This window comes from Fringilla coelebs (genome assembly GCF_963513975.1).
Source record: "Fringilla coelebs genome assembly, chromosome: 6".
Taxonomy (NCBI): domain Eukaryota; kingdom Metazoa; phylum Chordata; class Aves; order Passeriformes; family Fringillidae; genus Fringilla; species Fringilla coelebs.
In genome coordinates, this window is record NC_140034.1 from 52,313,851 (window position 1) to 52,335,656 (window position 21,806).

The 21,806-nt window shown below is 37.2% G+C and overlaps 2 protein-coding genes across 2 annotated transcripts in view; both read right to left on the reverse strand.

Annotated features, from left to right (window-relative positions):
* Positions 1-1,516: 1,516 nt before the first annotated feature.
* On the reverse strand, positions 1,517-10,227 carry LYVE1 (lymphatic vessel endothelial hyaluronan receptor 1; the record flags this gene model as incomplete). The annotated part of the gene is made up of 6 exons (XM_084207642.1): positions 1,517-2,384; positions 3,102-3,180; positions 3,935-4,237; positions 6,455-6,594; positions 6,701-6,860; positions 10,146-10,227. The coding sequence occupies 6 exons, from the start codon at positions 10,225-10,227 to the stop codon at positions 2,198-2,200; spliced, it is 951 nt and encodes a 316-aa protein (XP_084063768.1). The 3' UTR covers positions 1,517-2,197.
* Positions 10,228-13,431: 3,204 nt separating this feature from the next.
* Positions 13,432-21,806, reverse strand: part of IRAG1 (inositol 1,4,5-triphosphate receptor associated 1) — a 29,465-nt gene continuing 21,090 nt past the window's right edge. The window contains exons 14-18 of the mRNA XM_084207055.1: positions 20,971-21,119; positions 19,724-19,791; positions 18,305-18,424; positions 17,570-17,701; positions 13,432-16,603 (exon numbers count right to left, since the gene is read on the reverse strand). Coding sequence (XP_084063181.1) covers positions 16,363-16,603; positions 17,570-17,701; positions 18,305-18,424; positions 19,724-19,791; positions 20,971-21,119 — 710 coding nt within the window. The 3' untranslated portion in view covers positions 13,432-16,362. The remainder of the gene's footprint in view (positions 16,604-17,569; positions 17,702-18,304; positions 18,425-19,723; positions 19,792-20,970; positions 21,120-21,806) is intronic.

Sequence of the window (21,806 nt, forward strand, 5' to 3'; positions counted from 1 at the left end):
ATCAAAAACATAATGAAAAATTTCTCCTAAGTTTCTGCTACCTCTAGTTAAGGGTTTGGTGTTTGACACTCTTGGTCTAGATACTTAAATAAATGTTTCCTGTTTGCCTTGTAGTAGTGCATCCCTTCCAATTCCATTAAAACAATGAGCAGGAATATTTTGTACTTTCCAATTCCAATGTGACTGAGTTGTGCTAACTACATAGAGACAATATCAAATAGAGTACTTGTAGATTATTATTTAGAGCTGCCTTTATTCCATACAGAGCAGTGCAACAACTCCTTCAGCCCTTGTGGTGTTGGCATAAATTGTGTAGTGAAATGGAGGGGCAGATCAAACCATGTGCATTGGTCAGGCAGCAGTAGCACGGTCAGGATGAATGCTGATTTTTTAAGGCACATGATAAAATAAGACGCTTAGAGATTAAGACAATATCTTATTAAAACAGGATACTTTTTTTTTAGCAAGTAAACACTTCAGGGTAAAAAGTGCCCTTATTTAGCTCTAAAACAGAAGCAGCATTATAATTATCTCTTGGCTGTAGGGAAAAGAATAGAGAAACAGGTAATTTCTAATCTCTGAAACATGGAAAAGAGAGGCAGAAGGAGATTTAAAAAATTTCCCAAACTACCTGGAATCCACTACATTTGCCTGTGTCCTCAGGCCTGTTTGCTACTCCGAAACCTTCATGACTGGTGGCTGCGGCTCTTCCTGATGGCCTTACTTGTGCTGTCTACTCCTCACAGAGCACTTCCATGCAGGACACAAAGTGTTACTGTGATGTTTTGCAAGGAGAGGAGTTACTTAACTGGCTGGGAAAGCTGTGTCTAGTGCTGTCCTCTGTGGCACATTTTTCTGCTAAAATTCTGCTGATGGACATCTGAAATGAGCAGTTCTTAGAGCTGCACTGAATCACTTGGAGCCATAAAATACTTCTGAACTATCAAAAAAAAAAAAAAAAAGGCAAAAAGAGAAAACAAAAAACAACCCCAGGAATCTCTTAAGTATAATGCTAGAAACACACTATAAATAATTACTAGTGTACTAGTGTAAGGTATAAACTTTAAAATTTTAAAATTTATGTGAATGAAAAATATCCAAGTTCATAACCCAGTATCCTACACTGTTGAGAACACAATATAGGTGACCAGTTCTATTGCTATTTTAAAAATTATTATTGAAGACTATGTTTCTCAAGCTGCCTGATGAAGGAAAAAACTTCCTTTGGTATAACAACCTCCTTCAAACAAAGATAAGTTATCTAAATTCTTTATTCAGGAAAATATTTGATAAACTGCTAGTGTTGTTGTAACAACTATTACTTCTGTAACATTATGGTTATATGAATTCTTTTTACCATGAGACAGTTATCATGAGAATAAATTGTCCAGACAAACATATCCACCATAGTTTATTTTTTAGGGAGAACTGTAGACATTCCATATCACCTGAGACCTTTATTATGAAAGTCACACATAAATACACAAAAAAGATCTCTAGTATAAGTCTTGTTCAAGGATTTTTTTGTCCCCCTCTGTCAAATATCTCATGTGAAAGAATGACAATGGTTTCAATAAATAAAACAGTAAATTATGATACAATGAAGGTATCTAAGTAAGTTATTAATTGCCGTGTATATATATACATAGACACATCAGCATCTTTGTACCCTTCTTTGGGCATTTGAATGACAGTGGGCTAATCCTTTGAGATTTTACTCCCTTGTAAACAGAACTGTTTCTTCTGTTTGTAAACAGACATTTTAAAGCAGCATGCAACTACTGAATGGAAATAAGCTAATCTACATGAGGAAGAACTACAGTGCCAGTTTTTATTTTAGGCATTAGGCTAGCAGACATCCTCCAGCCAGATATAAAAACCTTTTTGTTATATATTGATCTAAATTTCATGCAAATAGTTAATGTAGCGCATGCTGTTAATAGCATATTCCTAATTGCTTCATTATTAAAGATGAATGAGCTGTAATATGGATTTGTAGAATTTATTTCAAGTAAATACAATACCATGTTCTTCTGCAAGAATATCTGTTGCCAAAGATGTACTTAATAAAAAACCAAAGTTTCATATGTTAAAGACAGAGAAAATATGAGTATTTACAATCACTTATGTGTAAAAGCACTGCTAAGTTCTGTGTGCTTTATTTTATACTTCCATCAAGAACTGTACATTCTTTCCTTTAAACTTCTGCTTCTAGACATTTTACTGTGGCCTCAGGCTTAGTTTTACACTCTTCTACCTTATTTCCATTATTCTGTGTTTCCTTCTCAGGTGTTTGGTCATTTGGTTTTGTCTCTTTGAGAGCAGTAGTTACAACTGTTTCTTTTTGCTGATTCTTGTTTAAAAATGGTAAGGTTTTCTTGTACCTTCAAAAAGAAAAAAAGATAGTAAAGCAGAAATACTGACAATTTGGTAGCATCACTCAAACAACTAGAATTGAATTACCATACTCAAGAAGAAGTCTCTCAGAGGATAGTGGCATGCTAGATCATTGTGCTTTTTCCGGCAGTGTGCTTTCTAAATAAATATTTTGGTATTTTTTTAAAAAAACAGACAATGTATATTCAAGATTTGTGGTACACAATGATAAAGCTGCCTGGGCTAGGTTGTGAGAACTGCACACTTTTTAGTAGCATTTAATGATGCACTGTGTTGAAGGTCTTTAAGTCTGACAAATGAGTTCAAAAATTATTTTTTTCTGAGCAAAATCATAGTGCAATAATAAAAACTTTCACCTTGAGTGTGACATAGAAAAAAAAAAGGATAAAATTGGTTTATGTATGAACTGATGCACATTTCAATGTTGCTATTTTAACACAATTGGAAATGTTTAACACTAGGCATGACTGACCAATTAAAAGCAGGCAATATTTTTTTGTGTTCCTTTTCTAAAAGAGGGAGTGGCAACAGCAACAAGAAACTTATCTGCATAAAAACAAGGTTTAAGATTTTTTAAATTTGTGCAACACTATTATGTTATCATCACTACTTCTCTGTTCTTTAGTATATATTTTAAATATTCAGTGATAGCACTCTAGGAGTTATGTCACTCCAAGAGAGAGGAAAAAAAAAAGGCAACTTACTTTTTGATATAACAGACTGCTAGAACAACAGAAATAATGAAGAAGATGATTGCCAGTACAAGAAGTGCAGTGGGGATGCCTGGAGATAAAAGTGATATAAGCACAGGGTTTTTATTTACATACTTAAAGCTGATGTCCTGAAGGCATAAGAGCAAAAATCTGGATTCTTCTAAAACCAGCCTCTTATAAGAGTACATACACATGAACTAAGGAATAGAATAGTAGGAAGGTCAAAAGCTAAGTTACTCCTGCTCATTTCTTTCAGGATAGCCTAAAACTGGTGTTTAGGCCATCCCTGACAGATATTTGTCTTATCTGCTCACTGGAGGGCTTTTACAACCTGCTTGGAGAACACATTCTTGTTATTAACTATCCTTACAGTTAGCATGCCTTTCCTCATATTTGGTCTGTTTCTCCACTGCTGTGCATTAGGAGTGCTTACTCACATCTCTTATCTCAAGAACAATTCTCCTTCAAACTTTCTTGGCTTCTTTTGGTTTTAAAAGCCTGGTGAATTTTCCATTACACTGAGAGTGTTTGCCAAGATTTTTTCTGAAATGTTTTTACTTCAAATCACATTAACCAGAAAGAATTTACACAATTTCACATTAAAACTTATCATAAAGTATAAAACCAGATCTTAGTTCTCCTTAAAAACTATTTTTAAATCCTCTGCCCTATAAGCCTGGTTCTGCAAAACCAAAAAACTCCTATTCTGCCTCCAGGTTCAAATGGATGGTGGAGCAGCAAACAAAAATAGCAGTGAACAGTTTGACCACTGACTTTTATATAATAGCTCTTTTCATTAAATAACTACCACATAAGGCCTTTACCTCCAAAAACAACAGCATCATTCTTAAAGGCCAGGTGAGGAGTGTGCTTGGGAGAGTCAGTGGGGAAGTGCTCCTCTAGCACTGGTGTGGTGGGCTCCTCTGTTGGTAAGAACGTTTCAGTCACGCACACCACACGAAATCTCTTTCTCAGGAATTGTTCTGGCTCAGCCACAGTCTCAGCAGACACTGCTGTGATGTTCTCAGTCAAATCAGAGGCAGAATATGAAGTTAAGTCCCTTGATGCAGTTGATAAAGGAAGTGTGGTTGTAGTTGGGTCTGGTTGACATGAATTAATCTGGACATCTGCAGCAGGGAAAAAGAAATACATAAAAGTTGTGTTGGATGCCAGTTTTGTACTTACTGCACACACATTTATTGAAATTGTTCCTCAGTCTTTCCCTTCTGGAAATTTTTATTTTTTTGTTCACAAAAGCTTTACCCAAACCAGGCAAATATATCCTATTTCAGATATGTGGGTACAACCTAGATTTACAGCTTTTATCATTACTCACATAGTTTCACGCTCCTTTGAGCAACCATGGCACTCATTTTATGATTCCAAAGCAATGACTATATCCCTCATGAAAACTACTTAGAGTAATACTGCACATAAAACCCAACAGTATAGCCTCCCACAGAGCAGGGAGCAGCTGACCTGCAGATCCAATATTCAAAAATACTTCAATTATATTATATATATGTTCAAAATATATGCATGTACTGTTGATACTTGGAAAATTAATTTGATTTCCTGTAAAATAATGTAGCCCATAAATGTTTCAAATAAATCAGGCACCAGTAATAAAAAAAATTGATTGTAAGTGGAGAGGAGAGAATGGGAAGTAAAAAACTTCAGGTTTGAAGAAAAAGTAAGCAATTTCAAGAAATTAAGTCATTTAATAGAAGCAGATGTTGTCTATATAAAAATGTAGGTGCAAGTGAAGTTTTATATGGAATTGGAAGAGCTAAGCTCTGAATCAGGCTCCTATGAAAATGTGAAAATTCTACTTTGCTAGTGAAATTCTGTATTATGTAAAGCTATAAAAATTTCACTAAAGTAACAACCAGGTTAACATAAATAACAGGGAAAAGATCTATGTGCTGTTTTCCAAGTGAATCCCCATGGGGAGTCTGATGACGCAGTCACCTTTACAGGATGAAATGCCAAAGGGCAGGGGCTTGACACTTTTTCCACTATGGTTTTTCAAGAGCTTTTGGCAAGTTTTTGGGCACAAGAAAATTGAAAAAATGAGCTTTTGCCAAATATTTTGGAATGAAACGGAAAGAAATGCCTAGAACGGGCAACAGTTTGGAAATTAAGATAAAGGGCTGCAGAATGTGAAGTATACATTAAATGGTTTTCTAACCATTGAGCAAGCTAAACTTTCTTCACATACTCTAACAGCATATATGTATTTATTTTCTTTTAATTAAAGCAAAACAAAGCAAATCATTTGGAGTTACTTGCTGCCTTTGTAGCATTACCCAATCTACCCAACACTTTCAATGCAGAGTAACACATTTCATGCAGTGAATCACCATGTGGCATAGGCCTTCTCACTACAGCTTTATCCTCAGTCTCTTTGGAGCCTCCACTGTTCACAGTCACTCGGCAGGATCTCAGGTCTTTGCATTTCCAGCTTTCTTCTGCTTTCCAACCCTTGTTCACACAGTGTTCCTGAAAACTTTCAGGGTTTTAACATATCCTCTTGCTCTTGTTATCTAAAACTCACTGGCAAAGTCTAGGAACTGATTATAAAGAATGAAATTATCCTTTATTTTGTCTACTTATTGGGATATTTGTCATGTAATAACTATAGAGATGGGACACAACATCTCTAGTTATTTATTTTTAGATAATACCACAGAAGCCATTAGGAAACAATATTGATCTGTTGTGCTGAGATCTAACTTATATCAAGCTCTACTGTTGGACTTCAGTCTGTAAATAGCCAGTGATGGGAAGGGCAGGTTTTTTCACACCTAGGGTGATGCAAATTAGAAGAGCTGTTGATTTTACTGATTAGGAATCTAATTAATTTTATGGTCTCTTGGCAATTCTGGCTTATAATTTCATTTGACTTAATGGATAGACCTCCCTTTATATAAAAAAAAATAAAATCCAATTTTCCTGAAGTACCCCACTCTTAGCCTTTTTGTAAGAGTAGACACACCACACACAGATACCCTGGCTAAAGATTCAATCACTCTCTTTTAAATTATCATGCCCAAATAATCAAAACATGTTAAAAGCATTGTGTCAACATTAAGTAATGGTAAAAACAACTCTTCCTCAAGAGCTTTAATGACAGCACCACATTATTAATTTGAATTAACTGAATTCACCTTTTGCATTTCTTGTAAGTTTCTGAGCTAAGAACAGCTTGACAATGTTTAAGACTGGGGGAAAGGGTCAACAAATTATAGGAAATTCTCACTTCTATGATTTTTTCCATGCAGATTTAAAAATTATAATATGATCCAAAACACACAGAAAATGAAGCTGTCTTGCTTACATACCTGAGGAATTGAAGCAGTAGAGGTGAAATGTTTTATCCTTGCCAGCATTCCATTGTACTACTCCAGTTTTTCCCTTACCACATTTCTGGTTGGATGTTATCCGAGAAATAACAGCAAACCCATCTTTCACCCATCCAAAGCTACAATAAAAAGAATCAGTGCTTTTACTGTGAGATTTGTCACCAGCCTCAGCTCTGTGTGAAGGTGTTCACTAAAGGCAGTGGGCCACTAACTGATGGCACATACTTGCATGTTTCAAAGCCATGTTTCAAAGCCTCTTCCACTTGTATTTTACTTGCCAACTCTAGGTTGAATTGATTACATCCATGACTTGCTTCCGAGAAATTTACTTTCTGATCAAGATAAATTCCTATACCCTTGATCCTGCAAGGTGAATTAATGGAACCTGTAATTAAGCCATGAAAAAGTCAAGGTTAGTATTTGAATATTAATATTTATTCCTCATGAAGAATTTAAAATCAACTGAATTTAACATTTTTTAAAGTTTCTAGCTTGAGAATAGCAGAAAACTAATTTCTAGTATAAAAGATGTATTTTAAAATTAGAATGTATTTTTTAAACACAGTAGTCTGGGATTTCAAGTGGTTTGACTGTCATTAGACTAGATCCAGCCCTTTTTCTTTCTTTTTTTAAAATAAATTAAAGCTAGCTGTTGCACTAAGGCATTGATACTGTTATTAGACCCTTCTTATTGAGATGGTAAGGTATATAACAGCAAAGGAGTTACACATATTTTTCATGAAATTAATATACCAATAAGAAAATAAAAATATTTAATCATTTCTGATATTCCTTATTCCTCCTAAAGTATTTTTTCCTTTTTTCCCCTAGCTTTGCATGATGCTTCCATCCCTCAGCCACTGTCAAGTATTCCATTTACTGTGTTTGGCAGGGAGCAGGAAAAGAGGAGATAGGCCTGGTGAATTTAACACTTTTTCATCCAGCTTTTTAAATAGCCACAGCTGGCACACTCTTTGTGCCACCTGCACCAGCAAGTGCATAGCTCAGGTTACACCTGCTCTTCTTTCTCATCTGTGTTAAGGGAAGAGGACAAAATTCAGGATTCGGCACAAATAAGGAGAAAGGGTATTACTCTTTTGCCTCCATATTTTACTGGGAGCATTTACTGGGGGAAAAAAAAGATTCTTTTGGAGTCACATGCAGTAATTGCCCTGTCAAATGAAACGTTTCAGCATTTCATTGCAGACATGTCAGATAATCACCAGCCACAGGTGTTACTTCCTTGCTCAGTATGTTTGTCAGACTGTATTTACTAGGTGTATTTCATAAAATCTGTGCTTCAATACAGGCAGTCCATAAACTCTCAAGGCAGGATGAAGTGATGCCTCCATATCCACCCCATGACTTCTTAACAACACAAATTAAACTGAATTTTGTGAATGAAAACAGAACGGGCAGCTAAGCTACTCTTGTGATGAGAAGGGGATAAAGGTGACTAAGCTTGTGTGGAGTGCTAAGAAACCAGACAGGCTTTTAGCTCCTGCTCCCTCTGGATGTGCTGGGCTGGAAATGGCTTTGGAAAATGATGCCTCTCTGCTGTCCTTACATTTAGTTTAAATATTTGGAAGAGCAATCTTTGAATCAGGTGGCTTTATCTCAGCAGAGAGGGAAAGCCACTGAACCCTTAAGGAGTCCCCTCAGACAAACTGGCTGCATCCAACCCTGAGCTGAGCATAAGTCAAGCCCAGACACATTGCAGGGGGATGCAGAGAAGCCCTGGTGCTCAATGAAGGTGTGTGTGCTGTTAGCAAGGACTTCAAGTCTACCTTCTTTAGTCTATTTTCCTACTTTCAGATTTGAGGCAACACAACTTTTAAAAAATGTAATGTTGAGAAAGGAAGTTTCTCAATGATTAACTTTACAAATTTCAAATAAAGCTGAGCAGCTGACTGAAAGGGATTTAATGAAATCTTAGAAAATTACCTAGGTACTTGTGAACTGCTACACTCATTAGTCATTCAATTACAGGACAAATATTGTCACGTGTGTACTGCAGGATAGATACACAGCATAATACAGAAATTCAGTGCCAGAAACTTAGGTTGCAAATTACAAGAAAAGTGACTCTAGGATATGGACCGAAGTTGTGTCTTAAAATTTGCTAAGCCTTTTAAAACAAAACAGTGAATTATTGATACATTTTGTAAAAGTTATGAATTTCACACTGTGAGGAAGGAATCCAAAAAGAGAACAGTATCCTATTCAAGTCTCCACACAGCTCATTAAATCACCTCTGAACTCTGTTCTAAAGATGACTGAGTTTGTACAGGAGGCAGAATAATCCTTTAGAAGTACATTATCCTTTTTGGTCCATGAGCTGCATACAGCTGTACTTTAACTCTGCTCTATTTAGGTAATGTAGTTCTGGCACATTCTGCTCAGTATTTTGGTCTTGGGTTAAAAATTTCGTAACTGAAATAAATGAGAAAACCTAGACAGAAAAATCTCAGAGCAAGACAAAATTGTCATAGAACAGGGAGAAAATTGTTCAGTTTTTGTAAGCTGTGGATGTTGGCCTTCACGTGCATTAGTTCCCTTTTTGGTTTTTATTTGGTGGGGGGGAGCTGTTTTTCTCCCTTTGCCTTGTGTCTAACCTTCACTCTGATTTATTAGAGTTCCCTTTGGCTGCTGGTGTCAGGGAGCAGCAAGCATGAGGCTGCTCCACAAGGAAGAGGGCCAGGAGCAGAGGGTGACAGGCACAGTCCCACAGCACCTCAGCAGCACCACAGTGGTGATGGTGGCAGGTTTCACTACCACCCAGAGAGCAAGACAATGAGTCAGACATCCAGAAAGTCCATTTGGGAACAGCAGGAGATGGTTCTACACATGCCTGAAGTCTATCCTGCAGACAAGGTTACAAGCCAGAGTCCATATGTGAAGCCCAGACAGCAAATCACTACAGGAGGGGACAGGACATGCCCCAAAACAGCTCTAAGACACATCTGGAGATCAGCCCTGAGCTCAGCTGGAGCTCTTGGAGCCATGAGGGTGCATGAGAAGGTGCCCCAAGGAAGGGTACTTCCTCAAGCTTGTGCAGTGTTGGTTTTGCTGGAGGACACTACTGTTGTTAGGTACTCCAGTCCTATGGAATTTCAACATGACTTGAGCATCTAATTCACTCACTCCAGAAGCCTTTCAGGAGCTGAGAAAATCAATTGTCTGCAATAACTGTATATGTTTTTTAGCATAAATAGAACAAGCATTAAATCATTGAAAAACAGCGAAGCATGTGGAAGCTTCTGGTGTGCACTGAGCTTCTGCAGATATCCCAGCAGCTACTGCAGTAAGGATGGATTCTGTCAAGTTAATAATGGAATTTTAAAGAGAACTGGTGTCATGTTTTGCTCTGGTATTTAAAATGATACAAAATAAAGTTACATTTCAATAGATCTGAGCTTCATCCTAAATGCAATACCAGATCTTTAAAATAAGCAGTGCTGTGGCATTTAGATTCAAAGGCTTTAGCATTTTCAGCAATTGAATTAGACCAACAATGAAAGTTTCCCTAGATGCCAGTTTTTGTTGCACTGTATTCTCAAAACCCTGTGGCTTCCTTTGCCAGACACATTTACACATGCTCCTTCCCCACGTTTTTGTTTGTAAATCCGGCTACTTTTTTCAAGACTTTAAAAAGTGGAAGTTTACATACCTGTTACAAAGTAATTTTGAGCCAGGAATGTCATAACCCAGATGAAAGACACTGCTGAGGTAACTCCAAGATAATTTGCCATTGCCACCAGCTTGGAAAACTCAGAAAAGTAGGAAATTGAAAGTAGCTTGTCTCCTATACTAAGGAAAGTTAAGGTATTGGATGCTGTCAGATGATGAGATGACTTCTGGAAAGCAACTTCAGCTGTCACTGCAGTGCTTCATAGAAAGAATGCCAGAGCCAGCGTGGTGGCTGTCCCACTGCAGGGCGAGGTCACAGAGCGGAAATCCCTCATCACCCTTTCCACTGGCTTTCATGTGGGATTGCTGGAAAATGTCACTGCTGCTGATTCACAAGCACGGCTGAGGAAGGGAGATAAGGCTGTTATACTGCTAAGTCAGTAAACACTTCGAAAGAAGGTTTTCTTTTGCTGTTTTTTCCTGTTTTACTGATGTACAGATCATTATTCCCATCTGGTAAATAAAAAAAAAAATCTTCTATCGTATCACAATATGCCACACAAGATTTTTCTTTTTTATTGGAACTGGAAGGGCATCCATTCCCCATTGTCCTATTTGTCTTGATGGAGTAAGTTTTACTTTTTTTTCCTTAGAGTTCCAATGCAAAAGTAGTTCCCATAACACAGAGGTAATATGAAACTCATTTAAGAGATTTGCAGATACACTACTGTAAATGGGATTCCTTTTGAGACCATAGGTACAGAGGTTGCAGCCAGTGCCATCACTGCTGCCTTTTGTGACATTTCAACAAACAGTGATTCCCTTGGATTGATTCAAAACACAAATGGTCCTCCATAGCCATCATTTTAAAACTTTCAAGAAGTCTTAGCAGATTTTTTTTCCCAGAGGTTCCAATAAACACAAAGCAGCAATGGAGTTCAAGGGATGGGCTGATTCCTTTAGTGTCAGTCATGTCTGCTGTATCTACGTCATTCCTGACTGATGTTTGTCTAACCTGTTCACAAAGATTTCCAGTGACAGATTCCTAACACTTCCTCTAATGCTCTTGTTCAGTGCCTCACTGCTCTTTACAGTTCAAAGGTGTTCCCAACACTAACCTGACTTAGCCATCCCCTGGTACAAACCTATTACTGCTTTTTCTGCTGGCAATGGACATGGAAGATAGTTGCAAAACATAAGGGAGCAAACAATTTTATGTTTTTAAAGAGTTATGCCTCTGCTACCAATTTTCTTACAGCTAAAAAACCCCTGCTGTCTCACTCTCTTGCTCCATTTAATGCCTTGCCAACGCCAAGACTAATTGATAAATTGCTTTACCTGCAATTTACCTGCTTTATCTGCAGTCTTTTTATTTTTCCAACAGTATGACTTTCTGACATCGTGTTCAACTTGTGATTCAGCAAACTTTTAGATGTCCAGTGTCTCCAGGCTGTTTTCAGAGTCCTATAAACACAAGTGTAACAGTGTAAAGCTACCTCTATAAACTGTGGTTTGCATTTAGAATGTCTCCAGTCAATATATGAGATAGCATTAACTTTTAATGGGGCACAGGCACATCTCCTGCAGGAGCATGTAACAAGGCTATTACATGGTGCTCTGTAACACAGGGCCTGAAGAGAATGCTGGGGATCAGCGAGATCATGTCTCCATTAGCAATGATGAAATGAAAACTGGGTTGTGTTTGGGCTGTAGTTTGGAACTGAATTTGGGAAAACTCAATGAGATCTTTAGACAAGTTCTAGCTCCAATTTCTGTTCCCTCCCTTGTTGTGCTGTACTTACCTGCCTCTACAAAGCCATGGCAAAGTCAGATACTGTAAGTACACTTAGCTCTCACCTGAAGAAGGCTGTAAGAGGATTCACTGGCATTTACAAGGTAGAAGCAGAAACTAATTATTAGTTATTCTGTAGCTCTCATGGACTATAGACTGTGGCTGTAAAATACTAAGAACATTAAACAAAATATTTCCATTGAAAATGCTTACATTGAACTAAGTATTTCCTACTATGAAAACTAATAAATAGCTGGGTTTCTGACATTTTAAAATTGCATGTTCCTTGTCCTGCCAGATCTTAACAATTTGTGCCGTGGCAAAGTTCTTTAGTCAAACTCTTGATGTTTAGCAGGATTTTTAGCTGTAAAAATGAGATAAACACCTTTGCAACACCAAACAATATGAACTCCTTCAGAAGGTCCTCCAGATTAGGAGAGGGAGAACAGAATTTTAGAATGATGAAGCAAGACTGAAGTAACTTTGGTCTTTGTGTGTTTCTTCCTTTTTATAGTTCAGCTGCTCCGAAACTGCGTGGAAGATCACTTATCTGGACTGTAACAGTACAAAAGGTCCTTAACCTTTTGGTGTGTCTTCTTCATAATCAGTGTGGTAAAAAAAAAAGCAGACCTATACTGAATGATTAATTAGTCTTTGACCTAAATACTTATCGTAACCTACATGAAAAATTCTAAACCTTCTATGTCAGCATGTTTTAAAATGCTGATGAGGATTGGTAAACATAAAACTTTTGATAAGGCAGAACACATGTAACTGTTCTCTACAATAATTTCAAAAGGAACCTTGAAACCTGAACAACAGTAGAGGAAACAAAAACATTGTTGGAAATGGAAAAAATACAAATATCACGGTCTTTCCATGGAAACAGTAATTCCTTTCCAGGTTGTTGATGTCCCAGAGTTTCTCCCTGGGAGGACCATCAGAGATTCAGAACTTGAGGACTGACTCCTACCCACTGTCAGGCAAGTGTGCTCCCCACCAGACGCAGGCTTCCCAGACCTCCCAAGTGCACAGAGCAAATAAAGACTCCTGACCTTTCACCCAGCATCCTTGGGCTACAGATTTCCCTTGCATCTCCCATGTTCAGCCTCCTCTGGGACACGTGGCCTCCCTCCGATGCAGGAGTGAAACTCTTCCCAGGATATTTCAGCTTCCTCTCTCAGCTGGTTTCTAGGGCATGGCAGGGATGATCCTGCTTCCAAACACTTTCTCCATTGACACAGGAGTTTGTTCTCCTTTTCTGTACCATTTTCCTGAAGAACTGGAAGACTAAGAGCAAGATCCTTGGAACATGTAACAGTGTAGAGAGGGCAGGACTTATTTCATGAGGACCCAGCCATCAATATGCAGACAGAGCATCCCAAATCTTTAAGGTAAAAACACTGAGGACTTTGAAGCCATAATTTTATTTCAAAACTCAAGTATGTGATACTATACAGTACAATACCAGCACACTTGTGCAAAATCTTACAATATTACAAATTTAAATATGATACACAAAAATAGTGCCCTTTTGAAATTCCTCTTGCTAGAAACATTTGTGCTGTGAAGAAACCATAAATGTGTCTTGTTAAAGCAGAAAAATAAATATTGCACCTCCAGAAACTATTTCAGTGTTGACAGCATAAATAATAGGTCTGTTTCTTGTTATCTGATGTGATCTTTGAACACAGAAGAGGTTGTTCGGCTTTTTTTTTTCCAGATAAAGCAAACTAATATCCAACAGATAAAATTATAGTTAGAAAAGGTTTTGAGCTTAATCTAGTTTCCTATTAAACAAAAGGTGTTTTAATTAAATAACTGAAAAATATAAGCATAGCTATTCAGTGTGCTGTTAGTCATTGTGGTTTGTTATTTTTAGTGGACAGTTTGCTCAAAGTAGTTATAAAAAGAATATTTTTTTTTAAGTAAACTTTATCTTCATTTTTGCACCCTCATTAAAATCTCTTCCCTCTTTCAGTTCATTTGTGGCTAAATTATACTTACCTCAGACATGCAAGTAGTTCAGCTCAAATCAGTACAACTACTTATGGGAATTGTCCCTTTGCACTAATTCCACAAAAAGCCAGTGTGCTGGATTTTAAGAGAGGATGGAGACCTCACTCACCTACTGACCAAAAAAACCTTTTCACGTGCTTAACATTAAGTAATTAGAGAGTCCTGTTGATATCAATAACTTTCCATGTGTATTTAAAATAAGTTGTTGGACTCACAACAGTGCAGATGTAAATAAAAACAAATTAATTCAATTATAAGCACTGTTAATTATTTTTCTTCAGTGCAGCCCAACATTTCCACAATCACATAAATATGTGCCATAATTTTTGGCATAGAAAAATCTGAATATTTAGGAGAGTTTACTTTCAATTTTAATGTTTTATTATGTTACCAATGTTATTTGTAAAGAATATTAAGTTAAAGAAGTTGATTTTAGTAAAGTATTCAAGAAACAACTGACAAGTTTCTTCAAATACTGAAAGTACATGGAAGGTCACAGTAGTTCTTCACAGTCAGAAATTCTAACTGAACCAGATTCCAAGTAATTTGCAAGAAACTTTCCCCTTATTCTTTACCAATTGCAATTTTAGACCAAATCACACTTCCCCGTTATCCTTTTTGAACTTCCTTAAGCACACTATTCCTCAATATATATACTTTAAAATAAAAAATAAACCTTTCTAATTGCTTATAGACTCCCTTCCCCACCCCCCAAAAAAATGTGGTAGTGGTCTGCTTTTTTTTTTTTAATTTTTTTTTCTTCCCCCATATAAATATCTTCTAAGAAACACATGGCCAACAAAAATTCACCAGCAGGATGTTTGCTATTAGTGCCATGTATGTGAACTAATTTTTTGACTGAGTTAGAAACCTATTTTCTTTGACAGTTAGCTTAAAGTTCAGTGTTTCCACCAAAAGAAGACAGGACAATATTGACTGTATCAGAACTGAAATTACAGTACTTCATAACACTCTTATCCTTCTGATGGAAAACAGACCCATTTCTCAACCAGAAAATGCCAGGAGGATGCAGGACAGGAGTGCAGTCGAGGGTCACACTGGATTTGCCACTATGGCCGTAGCTATGGAAAGACAAACATGGTTTGCCTTCCTTCAGAAGTGGTGCTCAGCAGGTACAAATAGCACACCTCCACTGACACACATTTTGGTCTCAGCCCTAGGTGCTGGGTTTTGTACAAGTAATGGCTTCACCATTTTCAAATTGCTTGTCCAAAAATTTCAGGCTTTCACATTCTTGTGTAAGAACTCACAACTCCCAAAATAGGCAGAACTGGCAAAAAATCTGGGCAAAAGATGAGTTTGGCTTTGGAAGTGTATCAGATCAGTTTTGATCTTGGCATCAGAGTCTGAAAATGAACTACTGAAAACACACAGTGAGCTCTCCCCTAAGGCCTCACTGCTACCATGGACTGATTCATCCAGGCACTGGTTGGGTTCTGGTTGCTCTCAGAGCTCTGTTCCTGCTGCAGATCTCAAAGAATGCCTATTCCAGTGTTAGCAGGAGGGCAGAGTCCACTTGGTGTGGTCACCTCTGTACAAAGGTTTGAAGAGATTTGTTTTCTTTTTCAATCAAGAATTGAAGATTGCTTCCCATGTCTAAGACTGCTGTGTTTTGGGCTTGGGTAGCACATGGACCCTTCCAGGCAGCTACCACTTTTGGCTGTAACCAGTATTGACTCTAAGTGGCATACATTCATTTTTGGAAACTTATATAGCAGAAGTTTCCAGACTTATTGGATGATATCAGCTGTGCCACCTAGACCCCATTTTAGGTTCTGTTGAGTACCCCATTTAAAATAAAGTGGTGGTCCCATTCTTAAAACATATCATAAAACACATTTATGCATGTACTTAGCATTCCATTTAAATAATCGTATAGATAATTCCTCTTATAAAATGACTTTAGCAGCAAGGCATTTGGTCTTAGAATATAATTATATTCTTCCATGGAAGTGCTTCTATTTCTACCCAATAGTCATGAACAAGGAAATGAATTAGCCTCTTTAAACCCAAAGGACTTAAATGCAATTAGTACTTCAACAATCAACAGTAAATTCAGGAAATACAAAGTAAAGCATTAACTGCAAATATGGGTTTTATGATGGTCTTCAAAACGTCAATGTCCTGTGCAAATCATTCTCTTAAATGTCTTGCAGGTTGCTGATTACTGCCACAACCTTACCACGATTCAACACTACTTTATTTCTATGAGTCCTTTACAATAAGAGGACAGACAGGATTATTTATTAGATTGGCATCTTAGCAAGGAGTGCTCACCATGGATCCCAAGCCTGGTGGTGCAGAGTAACTCACTTGCCTAAGGGATCAGTGGAACAGCCACAGGGACAACTAAGCACTACCTTTAAACATGGTGCTCTAACACACAAACTTGCTCAGGGACCATAAAGGCACGGCTGTTCCTCTGTTATTCTGTGCGTTGCTGCTGTCGGAGTCCTGAGTTCCACCAGGAATACTGCTGGGCCGCAGAGCAGCTGGCCTTCCCTTCAGGTGCCTCTGACTTTTCATCACAGGAGTTGTAGGAATGGTAGATTCCCAACACCACAGCAAAAATGACAATTGCAGCCACCACAAGCCACACCACATTCCAGTGTTTGCACAGTTTGGGGTACAGGATATATAAATAATTAACAATGACTTCAAGTCTGCTGTAAAATGAAAAGAAAAAAAGAAAACTATTATATATTAATCAAATTTTTTTATCTGAAGCTTTTCAATTTGGAAGGTGCCATAGGTGGTGCACCATCTTTTTTCCTTATACAAACACCTTTTCAAAAAAGAATCAAACTGTAAAGTTCTTTTATGGAGAGCTGTACACTCAGATATTTCAACTCCAACTATTCCATATGAGTAATACTTGTGAGACAGATGGAGATTGTAAACTTGACTCCTATTTCTCCCACCTGCCAGCTGGCAAATCTCAGAGCTTGGTAACATGCAAAATTCTGCACTGTTCATACCTTGATCAACTAAATTAAACGCTGGAATATGTGGCAAACATTTGATTGCAAGAGTGTCTTGACTAATGAGATGGCTGCTCTCTGAAGGTGGCTGAAATCTCAAATCAACAGATGTTTATAGCTATAATGGCTATGGAATGGAAATGAATTCTTCCGGATTAGGTAAGGAACCCTGTCTTAACCTGGGATTGGACATATTACTTGCTTTGGCCAGCATTCAGTGTCTCTGGAATGTACAGAGAGCACTGGGTGCAGATGGATGTAGTGTCACTCCAGTGACAGGAATGACACAGGGCACCAGTTTGTGCTCCTGAATTACAGCTTTTATAAGGCAGTACATATTCACAGAAGGATACATTTTGGCATCTAAGGAACTTTTATGGACCATTCTTTTACCTCAAATCAGAACCAAACCCCAGCAAGATGAAGCATCTTGATGTCAACATACAGCTTTAACTGAAATATCAAAATCAAAAGTTTTGTGGTTTGCAACTATCTTGTGTTAGAATATTACCTTCTGTGAAAATACTGTTATTTCAGTGTCCTTGCCCAGGAGGAAAACATGGCAAAAGAATAGGATAAAACACTTGCTTGGGTACCACAAGTAGAAAAAAGTGGCCTCTCTTGTATGGACATATTACACCACTGTCTTACCTGCTTTTCAGACTTTTTATCTCCTCTTCATTTTCACTTTCTTCATGTTCCTCATGACTTTCTTTGGGTGTCTCTTCATCTTCTTCCTTCAGTTCCTGAAGTTCCTTGGTCTTCTTCAAGGCTTCCTGATATCTTTATCAGATAAAACATTTCTTTCTTAGTGTAGGATGTATAAGCATAATCTTATTTAATGAAAAATTAACTTTATGTTTTGCTATTTGTAATTAAACACAAGTAGAAGTATTGCAACACTTGAACAAGAGTAAAAATTAGCTGAAGACCATGAGTAAGGCACACAGATGGCCACCCTTCTTGAACAGAGGATATATTAGAGCTGATACCGAATTTATCATTTTGAACAAAAAAAGAGGTTCTCCACAGAGAATAACTTCTGTCTTTTGTAAAGGAACCAGCAAACATTTCTCTATAGGTCCCCATCACTTTGAATATCCTCTAGATACTTCTTTTTGCTGGAGAATGAATGCAATTCAATGCTAAAGTCAGATGGCATGCTGGATTCTGCAGGAGAGGATCAAAATTTGTCTCACTCTTCGCATAATGCAAAAATCTTTGCCTGACATTCAGAAACAGATCCCAAAGTTTTTAACTGCCCCAAAATGTGCTCTGTGAAGTATTTTGTGAGACCAACAGCGTAACTACTGTATTTAAAATTAAATGCATGTCCTCATGTGGTAGCACATATTTACAGATTTAGTTCACAAAAAACATTCCCACCCCTTGTTATATGCTTCCTCTTCTATCTTGGCTTTAGTTTCAGGACTGATCTCTTCCAACCCACTCTGTGTCAGCACAGAAGTTGAGGTTTCACAGTCAGGTTCTCCATTTGACTTCCCACTGCCAAGACAAAAGAAGCAGACAGAAAATAACATCAGAGAAATGTGTTGTATTTTGAGTATGCTGCAATTTTGTGACTCATGATTTGTCTTTTTTAATGTACATGAGAGAAATGAACTGTCTTTCAAAAGAAAAAAATGGAACACCAAGAAAAAAAAATTAGTTTCAAGATGTTGTGATTCAAGAACAGTAATTATTATGTTTCTAAGGTAAGAAAGCTATCATTTTTATTCTTCTTTAAAAAAGAAGAAAAGAGCCTTTCTTACCTGGCTCATCCATGACATTTATTCACTATTCATGAAAACATTTCCCTTAACTTTCTAAAACTCATCTTAGAAATTGTAACCTGCCACATAAGAGGAACATAACAGAGTAATGTCAAGTACTAATCCAACAAAATGTTTTTATTTGCTTTTTAAGTATTCTCCTGTGCTGACTTTCTAGAATTTTTCTCAAGCAAAAGTTTGGAGCATTTGGCCTGAAGATAAGTTGGTTTATATTGCTGTCTTCCTGCAGTGCTCTCCTGTCATTTATTTTATCTGGGACAGAGAGTTTAAGTGATTGAGACATAGCAGATCTATCAAAGTCAAGGTTTAATAAGCTCAACAATGGATCCCATTTCACCTTCTGGAATCTCACCCCTTTTCACAGGCCTTTTTCTCCTGGCACTAAAACGTGTCAATCGGGTTGAACTAATCTGTGGGCAATGGATTTTCTCTCAAGTCATATTAACAATAAACATTATTTTCACTTGGACTTTAAACAAACCAGGAGTATAAGCTTGAAGTGCTTAAACATACAAAACTCTGCTGGTCTGGGTAATTCTACACTACTAGACCAGCTGGCCTATGCACACACACTTAGGCTCAAACTTGAATTTCAAGTTCTGCCTCTGTTACTTGGTAACACGATTTGTTTTCCTAGGTGTGAAATATTGATAAGATTTTTTTGGCTGTTGTATTTTCTCACAGAATTTCTGCACAATTTCAAAGGATGGTCTAGATCTTGCAGAGTTTTTTGAATAGTAGCAGCCAGTGCTGTAGTTTCCCTTTTTTGTTTTCTCAGTTGTTGCATACTTACATTCTTAGTGAAGCACAAGGTAAAACAAGGACATAAGATAAATTTTATCCTGCCTCAACACTAATCTAAAATACATAAAATTCATGTTGAAAGCTTTTAATTTGCATGTTTAAAGCATTCTAATAAGTAGTAGTAATATCACTACTACACCATGATTCTTTAAATTATCATTTAGTATTATCATTTAATAGTTACTGAGATGACCTAGACAAAACTCACTTTTCTAGAAGTGCTGGCAGAGCAGGAGTAGATGTTAGGTTGCTCCTTCCATTACTGGGTGATTCAGACTGTAAGTAAAACACAGCAATAAATATTACATTAATTAATTAATATTCATTACTAAATAATTAAATACCGATTAAAATTAATTAATTTCAAATGAGTGTTCAATAAAAAAACAAAGGCAGTGCGCTTCTTAGGTTTCCTTCCCATATTCATAAGCAAAGTATCTTTAATGTGATGCTTCCACACTGCTCCAATTAACCAGAGTAAACAATGGACTTGCACACTAAGAATTTTCTCTGACATCTCCATCTACCCTGTTTATTTTTCCCCAGAAAATGTTCTCCTTCGTATATAGATCACTTAACAGTAAGTTGCTCCTCTCCTATTATCCTAAGAAGGTGCATTCATTAGAGTTTTCAATGGGAAATTTTAAACAAAAATAATTCATAATAAACCATGGCAAACAAACAGACTCGGGTCCCGATGCAGTTGACTCTGAGTACATAATAAATAAATTGCACAAATAGATGCTTTTCTTACAAGTAAAACAGACAAACAGATTTAGCTTCTCAGCAAAACCCTCATTTAAATAACCCTATATTTTTAACAGAAACTTCCATAACTTTCAGGTTATGTCCCATCTTAGCTCACCTCTGAACAGTGACTATGTCCTGCAGTTTTTCTGAAAGCATTTGTGTGGGTTTATTATGTTCAGGTTAGAGTTTCATTTAATTTATTAAAGTTTAAAAAAAAAAATTCAACTCAGAGGCTGATGGCTCCAGTGACCCCAGATCATTACAGAGCCTCTAAATTGCTACCATGTACATTTCTGTACATTATTTACATTTATTTCTGTTCAGTGGACTTTGGGCAATGAAGAACAGCAGTCCAGTCATGTTCTGTGGTTTCTGGTTGAAATTCCTCTTCTACAGCGTACAGCTATTTTCATTATTTCTTTCCTGTGTATTACTTCAGATTAAAAGGCAAATTGCCTCACCAATGTCCAGTGCCTGTGGATCAGCAGCTTGCCCTATTCAGCTCTTCCCAAAGGGATCATTCATGGAGGTAGATTGCAATATCCCCTTACACAACAGGAATTACCTCTGTCCATCCCCTTCAGGATGGAGTCAAAACAAGTTAAATCAATGAAAAAGCTTTCATTCTACAGTAACTATGGCTTGCCCCTATGCAAAAATAGCTTAGACAAAAACTTGTAAATTTAAAATGTGGGTTTTCCTTACCAGGGCTGGCATTGAAGGTATAGGTGAAGCTGTTGGTGATTGACCAGGAATGTTCAAGGAGTTAAATTTAGGAACAACTGCAACACTGACTCTCCTTCGAGGCATATTCTGGGAGAAAGAACAATTATTTTTTCTACCATACAACAAGACTGAAATAAGAACAATTCTGTGGGTTAATTTGTGGGGCAAAGATGTAGGTCAGTGTCCCCTTTGGGAAAAGGAGAGTTGGGAGCAAAAGTAAAATAAAAGGTCATGGTTTTTCCCAGAAATTCATCTTGTACTGCCTGGTATGGCAAGTGCTTAATGTGAAATGACGTGTGACACAGAGATGCTGCTCTTTTCCCTCCCTACTAAAAGCCCAGTGTAAGTCACACCACAGAAATGTCCTGAGTTTATATTGTCAGCTCTTATCATAGGCCTTTATCTTTGATGAGGCCTTTATCTTTGATGAAAGCAGATGCATAATGATACTGGGGAAAGTGCCAGTGTCACGGTGACTGGAAATAATGGAGTCACACATGAAACTCTTATCTTGCTATGTCCCTATTATGATATACTGTACCCACTATGATGTATTAATTACACGTAAACATATTAATTATGTTAGATAGCATCATGCAACACTGCTTATATTTCCCAAAGACTATAAAAATTCTTTCTTATGACAAACACATGCTAATTGTAACAATATATTCTAGCTCAAGTACAGATTATGTAAATTTTTGCTGTCATTTGGTAAGTAGCCAAATGCTTCATCCTATAAAATCTATGTAAAATCCATGCTTCCAGCTAAGTAAAAACATGAAAACACATAGCATCTAACAGCTTTGTTTTAG